General features: G+C 34.4%; 2 protein-coding genes across 5 annotated transcripts; one reads left to right on the top strand and one right to left on the bottom strand.

Moving 5' to 3' along the window:
- LOC105167269 (UMP-CMP kinase 3) lies at positions 2,779-8,065 on the top strand. Of its 3 annotated transcripts, none has more exons than XM_011086922.2 (10): positions 2,779-3,079; positions 4,288-4,345; positions 5,137-5,191; positions 5,419-5,536; positions 5,936-6,092; positions 6,438-6,518; positions 6,619-6,726; positions 6,806-6,877; positions 7,336-7,386; positions 7,824-8,065. In XM_011086922.2, exons 2-9 carry the CDS (start codon positions 4,316-4,318, stop codon positions 7,345-7,347), a joined length of 633 nt encoding a protein of 210 aa, XP_011085224.1. In that variant the 5' UTR covers positions 2,779-3,079; positions 4,288-4,315; the 3' UTR covers positions 7,348-7,386; positions 7,824-8,065. The 3 variants fall into 3 exon arrangements, with proteins under 3 accessions (XP_011085224.1, XP_011085218.1, XP_020550717.1); XM_011086916.2 differs by having other exon boundaries at positions 7,336-7,390; XM_020695058.1 differs by lacking the exon at positions 2,779-3,079 and adding an exon at positions 3,688-3,770 and having other exon boundaries at positions 7,336-7,390.
- On the bottom strand, positions 8,141-9,622 carry LOC105167256 (50S ribosomal protein L18). Of its 2 annotated transcripts, XM_011086899.2 has the most exons (3): positions 9,350-9,622; positions 9,156-9,203; positions 8,141-8,794 (listed from the first exon to the last, which is right to left on the bottom strand). In XM_011086899.2, exons 1-3 carry the CDS (start codon positions 9,521-9,523, stop codon positions 8,399-8,401), a joined length of 618 nt encoding a protein of 205 aa, XP_011085201.1. In that variant the 5' UTR covers positions 9,524-9,622; the 3' UTR covers positions 8,141-8,398. The 2 variants fall into 2 exon arrangements, with proteins under 2 accessions (XP_011085201.1, XP_011085208.1); XM_011086906.2 differs by lacking the exon at positions 9,156-9,203 and having other exon boundaries at positions 9,350-9,597.

Here is a 9,622-nt window from a genome sequence, read left to right as displayed (position 1 = left end):
ATTCCATCCGATTGAACTTTTGTTGCTGCCCTTGGGACGTTCAAGTCCAACAAACTATCAAACAGTTGGGTAGCAAACGTTGGGGTGCAACTGACTCGGGTTCTACTGCAATGCGACTCTTCAATGTGGAGCGACTTTCTTCAAAATGAAATTCCACATCTACTACGCTGTATACGTATGCGACACCATGATACGACAATGGATATTAATCAAAGTTAAACCATGATGCATGAGTTAGCAACTCCTAAAATATAGATAAAATATAAGTTTATTTATATAAATCACCTCTGTTTTTTGTGTAATTATAAAAATTACCCACCCCTGACAATCAAAAAGCATGGTAGCTTGGTTAATGTTGTTAAATTTTTTAGGATGAATGTGTAATTTTTCAAAAGAATAATGATAATTTGTGTAAATGATGTTGAAGCTTTTTACTCATTGTGTAATTCTTCAAAATGTAGGAATAGTTTGTAGCGAAGGGTAAGTTGGAGTTTCAAAGGCAGGAGGGGAATGGGAAGCAAGCGAGCAAGGGCGTTTTGTGTTCATGATTTCAGTGATCGGCTTCTCATTTCTTTTAGGGCGGATGCACTCCCAGTGTAACATCGACCTACGAGAGAGAAGAGGAAGACAAGAAACTATCATCTTACAAGTCATAACTATCAAGCTCAATCCTTTAAAGAGTTTAATCAATCTCTGTAAATAAATTATAGATCAAGAGGGGTGAATAGCAATTTATCCCCCTGTGATATTAAAAATGAGCACATTACCCCCCTATGAAAAAAATATAGCAATTTACCTCCCTATACTTTTTAAAATGAAGCAATTTACCTCCTTATATAGGGAGGTAGATTGCTTCATTTTAAAAATCATAGGGGGGTAAATTGTTGTATTTTAAAAAATATAGGGAGGTAAATCACTATTTATTTTTTCACAAGGGGGTAATTTGCTCATTTGCGATATCACAAGAGGGTTGCTTGCATTTTTCCCGATCAAGAGTGTAGATGTGATTATTTTTAATTTTAAATTGTATTACTAATTAGTATATTTAAAAAAATAATTATAAATCTTTTGAATAAAAATAAACAATTATAATTCACACACTTATCTAAATTTAAATAACTACAGAAACTATTTCACCACGTGGACAAAACAAAATTCAAATAGACTACACATGCATGCCACTTACTTGGATAGATCCTATGTTTGTGTCTTATTATATATAGAGTACGTCTTATAAACCGTGAGTTATTTTAAATTTCCCAAAAAAGGGGAATAAAACCACCAAAATGCCAAGTTATTTAGGATTGAATTTTCTATTACAAATCTCATTACATCTTTTGTTTTCATGTAATATACACTTGCTTTCCGCGTACAAAATATATATTTTTAAATAAGATAGACAACATAATTGTTATATAAATACATATTTATATTAAAATGAAACAAAAAATACAACAAAAATTTAAAATATTTAGTAGATATCGACACATAATTTAGGACAGCAATTGGTTAGCATCAAAGTTTGATGTTTGGTGAGATTTTAATTAAATGAGAGGAAGCAACAAAACATCATTTTCGTGAACACATATATTGTTTGACAGACTAAGATATGTGTGGTTGGGCATACAAATTATTTAACTTATGTCAAGTAATTATTTTCCTCAACTCATAAGGACAAAAAATTGAAAAATACCTTAGAATTTTCAAATATAATATATGTATATGTTGATTATAATATAAAATTACTTATAATAAATAAATCAGTTTGTTAATTATCTTTTTTTTTATGTTAATTACTTTAATTTGGTTGTCCCACTCCATGCATGAAGAATTTAATCATAATTTAGACCGAATCAAATATTATAAGTTGACTAACCTTAGCTTATAATACATTTATATAAAATAACAATTAAATACACTGGGAATTAAGCCAATTTCCATTGAATTAAAGTATATAAGTTGCTCGTTACACCGACTATAGTATATCTAAATTTATAATTTGTAATGGCTTTTTCTACAAAACTTATTCCGTATAAATTATATTGCAGATCCCAATACCTATATAAAAGTGACAATTTTTATATTCATAATGAATGTCAAGCTTGTGATATTCAAATAAAAGACTAATAATTTAACCTATAAATCACGATACTAACTTAGTGTTTGTAATAACTTGTAAATTGTAGTGAAAATAAATTTCAACAAAGTTGTAAGTTTTTATTTACGACGAAAGTTGTGAGTATTCAATAATCAAAGTAAAAAGTTAAAAACAAATAAGCCAAAACATATTTAAAAAAAATAACTTAATATCTATAATGTTATCAACAAACTGCATAAATTAACTTTAGCTTAAATAAACTCGACTTGATCGGAATAAAAACAGAAATTGTAATTTAAAAATACTTTTTTCATGCACAATTTGATTTGCTTATTAATGACACCGACATCCAAAATACATGAAATATGTATTTTTTTATACATCAATATCTTTAAAGCAATCAATATGTTATTACAATGGTCAGTACGTAATATAACAATATTTTAATAACTTTAAAACAAAGAAAGAAAGAATGAAAAAACACTAGACTAAACACGAATTGACACATTAGCCGCGAGATGTGAATCGGGGTGGGGGTCGGGGGGGGGAAGAGATGGTTGGTAAATAAGAGATGCACTTAGGAAGCGGAATCGGATTCTTGATTCTATTGAGCGTCAACTTTGAATGAGGACTCCACATGAAATTATACTGATTTAACAAACACCCTTCTTCAAAATCACGCAAAGTGGCCTACTAACGCTCCGCAATTCATTCTTCAGTCCTCCCAATTCGCTCAAGAAAAAACGTGTGGAGTCAGAAAAGGAAGTATACACTACAAGCGAAAACCTGCAAACTCATTAAAAAGAAAATTAAATTATTATTATATATATATAATATATTTGTGCAGCAATAATTTCAGTTGGTTACCATTCAGACACACCCCCTCTCTCTCTCTATATATGCACACAGGTTCTTCGTGTTGGACCCCTTGTCCCGTTCTTAGATCTCCACAAAATTTCCCTCCCTTTTCACAAGAATTAGGTGAGTCCCAGATCTTGTTTTCTGTGATTTCCTCATTTTCTTGATTTGAAATGTTGTAGTTCTGATGATCTTGGCTTTTGCTCGATTCGGTGTCTGTAGTTGTGCTAATGTTTTATCAGTTCAGTGAATGTGATCTGGTGTGTGGTTGAATGGGGACCGCGTTCTTGGAGAAATCTGTTGATTGTGGTGCTTTGTATCTGCATGACATTCTTGTTTGCTGAAATTTGAGGCTGGGCCTGTTGGGACATTGGATTTTTTTTCATTCACAGGGGCGAGCATTTTGTCTGTGAATAATGGATAGTTTGATCTGATAACTTGTGATGATTGATGAAAAATATCAGATCCCAGTAGAATGATAGTTCTATTGCTTGTGCATGTCTTTATAGTTGCGGGGTTGATTTGGTGAATTTCAAGCTTGCCGCGTTTGAAAGCTTGGATCTCCTGTTTTATTATATGCTTCTGTTGCTGAAGATTTTTCAACTTGATCAAGTGGCCAAATTAATTTCTCAACTTTGAGAAAATGTGTGTTTCATACTTTTAACCTGTCCTTGTCTTGCAATTCCGATCTGGTACTTCCATGGAGTTGGTAATTTTCAGTGGCAAGAATGTGCTCTGATCTGCGCATCTCATGAAAGTGTTCCAAATGCGTATTCTTTTTGTCATTTGCCTCCACCGTTTCATGATCGATCTTGTAAGTTGATCTCAGACATCAGTATTTACAAATTCGATGAACATGTGGTCACATCAATACTAAACTGTAAGATTAGCCTTCTCCCGAGACTGGATTTACTACCTCCACTTCACATATTTTAATAAAGATCTTTCGTGTTGGGGCAACATGCTGATATTCTTTATGAATTCGAACCTGCCTATGTTCACTTTTCATCCAATCTAAACATTGGTGCCTGAAATTTGTTCTTTTGGGCTTGATATCCATTCCATGTAACGTTTTTTGTGTTTTCAATTCGTTCCATTTAAAGTATCTCAAGGTTTTAAGTGAAACTTTATAAAGAGATCTATAACATTCAGTCAAATTAAAAAATTTACTGCAATTGTTAGTCCCCTTGTATGTGAGTTAACCTCGTCAATATTCTTCATTAGTAATGCCAGTTACTGTGGTACATGAGATTTTTGCTTCATAGTATATTCTGCTATGTGCTTATTCTACTAAACTGTGCAGCAACCAACACTTGGTATTTTTTATGCAGATAAGCTAACAGAATTTCCATAGGTACTATGGGGACTGTTGTTGATGCAGCAATCAAGGTATTTCATGAATCATGTTCCATTTTTTGTATTAGATGTGTTGTTTTTTTTGTTTTTCAATTTTTGGTCCAAATTTGAGTTGACTTGCTTAAAGAAAAAAAAATAGAAGTTCCCCTCCACATCTTTACAGGATGTGTCGCACATGCAGGCCAAAATCAGCAATAAGAACCATAATTAAAATCTTCCTTTAATTTTTTGTGTGAGGCAGTCTTCTCATTTGCAAGTTTATAGCCAGTGAAGTTAATCTTTTTATATGTGCAGAAGTTTTAAACATAAGCAATGATTTAAAACTTGTGGACACTATATGTTCAGTCGAGTTTGAATTATAAAATGCAAAATTCAGCTGCTTGGATTTCAAATTTGTTGGAGTAACCAAATAAAGGGCATTGTTATGACCGAACGGCCTGGAATGAACATTATTGCAGCTCTTCTTTTCTTGATATAGAAATGATTCTTGGTACTTAACTAGTTATGCATGTATCAAGTATTAACCAAGATTTCCTGTTATTCCTTTTGGTATTTAGAGTCTGAGACCATGGGCCTTACCCTGACATCAAACAGAGCGTCCCCTTTGTTTTAATTCTGGAAGGCATCTGGAATGTCAAATAAAATGTATTTTTAGACCTTCAAAGCCTTTTATTTGACTATTTCGGTTGATTATTTAGCATTACCAGCTGATTTTTCTTCTTGAGTTTGTGGAGCTTTCATCTACAATTAATTAAAACAAGCAAGTTGCACACAGATGTCCATCCCAATGAACTTGCAAATTTACATAATTCGTTCTGGTTCAGGTTGCAAATGGAAGTGCACACACCAACAAGAAGGTTACTGTTGTTTTTGTTCTAGGTGAGTGCTTTAGTTTCAAAATATTTTTATGCATGTAAATTGGTTTCAGAAGTTAGTCTCAGTATTCAAACTTAGAGAATTTTTAGCCTGAGTTTATACCATTATCTTCTCTAGCTCACTGTAAATTTGAAAAGCTTGATTTCCTGCAAAAAGTTATTATTACTCAGCATTCTATGCTGATGCTATCCTGACGTGTTTGTTGTCTTTTGCTCTTTAAACTCGAGCAGGTGGCCCAGGCAGTGGTAAGGGCACTCAGTGTTCAAATATTGTTGAACATTTTGGTTATACTCATCTCAGTGCGGGTGATCTTCTCCGAGCTGAGATAAAATCTGGTTCTGAAAACGGGTACGAACTTATTGTGGCATCAATACAATTTATTGTATAGATTTGTATTCTCTTCAAAAAGAAATAAATATAACTTTATATATTGAATGTGGTTAGTTGCTTCCTCGACCAATGCTTTTATTCTCATCTATATGTTACTACCCCAAACTCTTGGTTTCAGGAAGTTAGTAACCTAGTGATTCTTTGTTGTGAACCAATTTGTTGATCTGAAACTTTGAGGTTGATTCATGATATTCTTATCTGTAGTTAGTAAGACAATTATGGTCGCTTTGTTGAATATGAAGTGCTTTTGGTTTCTTCTGAAGTCTCTTTAGAAAATTGATGGTAACCCTGAATTCGCGTATCAGTTAGATTCCTGATGTTGTGGGTTCTTTAACTAACTTGGTTTATGATATGTAGGACAATGATTCAGAACATGATTAAGGAAGGAAAAATTGTACCTTCTGAGGTAACAATTAAGCTTCTCCAACGAGCAATACAGGAAAATGGGAATGACAAGTTTCTTATTGATGGTTTTCCTCGTAATGAGGAGAACCGTGCGGCATTTGAATCTGTAGTAAGTCTTCCTTTTACCTCTCCCCATCTCTGTATATGTCTGTGTGTGTGTATGTATCTTGTCCTTTACCATCACTTGTGCATTTATATTTGTATATTTCCTTCTATTTCTATTTATGATGTGTGGCTCTATGTACTTAAAGCATATATTACAGTACCATTATCATTTTGTAGCATATCCTTCGCTATGCTTGAATTTATCATGCATTTAAGAATTTTTTCTGCCTGACCTGTTTCAAGGGCTGATTTAAGCTATTTGTTTGAGGATGCTGCAGAGGAATATAGTATGTGATCATGAATTGTCCAGAAGATCCATGTTTTTACCTACTGGCTTCTCTTTTTGCAGACTGGCATTGAGCCAGAATTTGTACTATTCTTTGATTGTCCAGAGGAGGAAATGGAGAAGCGTCTGTTGAGTAGGAACCAGGTTACATAATTTATTCTTTTCTTATCAAATTATTGAGCCTCTTTCTGTCTCAACTTTTGTCTTTATTTGTTTTACCTCATTTGTCTAACTTTTCCCGCAGGGAAGAGAAGATGATAATATTGAGACAATAAGGAAGAGATTTAAGGTTTACATGGAATCAAGTCTCCCGGTGATTGACTACTACAAAGCTAAAGGGAAGGTCCGAAAGGTAATCTTATCACCAAGTGTACCTTTTTTTACTTGCATTCTGAAGTTGGATATGGCAATTGATGTTTCTTTTGGTTTAGATTGATGCTGCAAGACCAATTGAAGAAGTTTTTAAGGCAGTCAAAGCAGTTTTCACCCCAGAGAGTGAAAAGGTAAAGCAGCATTCTGATGGTTCCAGCAACTGGTGAAGAAAAGTGTAGTTAAATAAGGGGCATATTGCCTCAGTGACAATGCACGACTATATTTAGTGTAATATAACAAAAAATCCATATTTAAAGCCTAAGCAACTGGGAGAGGCAGAAGCTAATTAGAGTTCTTAGTTTTAACAAAAGTATGTGTGTAAATTAGATGCTGTTGGCTTATGCATTACCATTTTAATCTGATAGCTATTCTTATTTATCCTTTTATGGACATGATTTTCTGAGACCACTCCAAGAATTTAATTTACAGTATATTTATATGTGAATTTAAATAACATGGTAATTTAGAAAGTTCTCTCTGCGTCAGAAAATCAGCTGAAGGGAATTTGCAATGTTTGCTAGTAGTATTGCGTGCATTCTTTTCCACCTTGTTGATATACAATAAATTTTTCTTTCCTTGTTTGTGACAGGTTGCTGCTTAAAGATGCTACACGGTGCATCATATTGCATCAAATCTCATTGTAGGTACTGATTTACTAAATACGTCAATATATGACAGTGTTTTATGATTGGAAAGAAGTTCTTGAAAATTTTACTCCATATATCAAGTTATCAGAGATTGGTGCTTTATGTTCGCTGCATAACTCACTCACTTGAATGATTTAACGACTTTGTTGAAGATCAAGTGATCAGAGATTGGTGCTTTATGTTTGCTGCATAACTCACTCACTTGAATGATTTAAGGACTTCACTGAAGAACATACATATGCATATGTTTTTCCTTTCACCTGACTGCCACCATTTCTGTAAATCTTTATTGCTCAAACATGAATCTTTTGATTTTGTTCGTTCATGACACTATATTCATCAATTAAATACAAGCATATTCCTTGTCGCCTTCCATTCAGCCATCATTCTCTTATTGCATGCTGAAACTGTATAGATTTCTTTTCTGCAGGTGGTTCTGAAATATATGGCTTCAGGAATTTGATTTGCATAATCAGTGGATTTCTTCACCTAGAGGGAATACAGTTCACTATTGTCTTGATTATTTTAAGAACCATTAAAGTACAATTTAAAGAGGCTACTGCCTCTATATTGTTACTTAAATCTACAGGTTTGATGAGGTTATAGCCTTTAAATGGTTGTTGATTGAAAGACTGAATTCTCTTTATAAGATTCATAATCTCACAGTGACAACGCATGTTTGATTTATTTGGTTCAAATTTGGAAATGGAGCTGTGGTGTGTGGTTATAAATATATAATGGGGAAAATAATTCAGATACATATTAACATAAACCTAGTTATGCGGATGGACTTCTCCTGCTTTCATCTGATAAGGCAGAATGCCTATGAAAGCAATTCAATTTCAGACATAGAATACAAGCATTAAGGGGCCCTACTCAACAGTTAAAATATGCACGAAGGCAAAGCCTAATCTTGGGGTAAACCATCAATTGTTTACAAGACTTGCAACCACAAAAGTTATGTGAAGAACTAGCAGCTATTTCAAAAATACAAAGAGTGAAACATCAAACAAATATGATACCATTCTCCTGGATGGTATCAAGAATAATTGCAAGTCTGCCCTCGACGCGTTCATTCTTCTTGAGCTCATATGCAATTGCGTGGACATCAGCTTCCTTTGATCGCTCAGCAATCAATTTTCCAATAACTCTGCATGCATTGTTGTCGGTAAGGGATGGCAATGTGTTCCTCAGATCCTTGGCATTTGTGGTAGCAACAGATATCACTTTGCTGGTTCCCCGATGCATCACTTTTGCATGAACAAATCGTTTTGAGAAGAATACATTGAGTAGAAATGGTCTCATATACATATCCGTCCTTTGTTTCCATGATTTCCTATTGGGCTTCTTAGCAGCTTCACTGCGAGATCTCCGTGTCCATGCAGCTTGCACAATCAAGCCCTTCAAATGTTGAGACAAGATCAGATTATATGCCCTCAGAAACACAGCAGGATAACATATAACGGTTCAACCATACATGACAAGACATTTCTAAGCATGGAGCCCTAGCCCCTGCAATCTATGATTCAATGACATGGGCAGATCCATCTGTTGGCATTTGTCAAGATAAGGACAAATGGTATGCTTTAGTCTCTCATCATCAACAACCCCCATGTCCATCACCTTTCCTCAATTTAACATCAAGTCTCTTCATTGTTATCTACGCATATTCAAGTACAACTAGCTAGAATTCTTACATAGTAAGCACAGTAACTTCATAGAAGAAAGAGCATATATCCCATCAGTACAACAATGGACTGACCATTTCCGCCCGACAAAAATCAAGAAAACAGCGCCGCATTTTCAGAAGCTATCAAAACCCCAAGAAAAGAAAAAAAATCGTCCTCAGTTGTCATTGAAAAAAATACCGCATTCAATTCAGAACAAACGCAAACATCAAAGCAAAAATAAATTCTCATTCGGACTAGCGACAAAGAGATTAGCGGGAAAGAATACCTGGTTGAGAGTGAGAGGTGAAGGGGATGGAATTGAAATAGGGGGAGTAAGAAGTTTGATGTCGGGAAACGAAGAGGACCATGAGAGAGAATTGGGTCCGTCTCGTCTTCTACTTGAGAAAAGCTCCGAAGAGAGAGAAAAAGATGAAGGTGGGTAAGATACGGAGACACCCATTTCTCCTTCTGCTGCTTCGTTAGGTGCAGCGAAATTTGCTCATATAGCTGGAGTGTGGATGTGATATTTTTTGGTATGGCTGATGGGCCTATATGCATG

Source organism: Sesamum indicum, linkage group LG1 (genome assembly GCF_000512975.1).
Source record: "Sesamum indicum cultivar Zhongzhi No. 13 linkage group LG1, S_indicum_v1.0, whole genome shotgun sequence".
Taxonomy (NCBI): domain Eukaryota; kingdom Viridiplantae; phylum Streptophyta; class Magnoliopsida; order Lamiales; family Pedaliaceae; genus Sesamum; species Sesamum indicum.
Note: the sequence above shows the minus strand (reverse complement) of the source record. Positions and strands in the feature narration are given on the sequence as shown.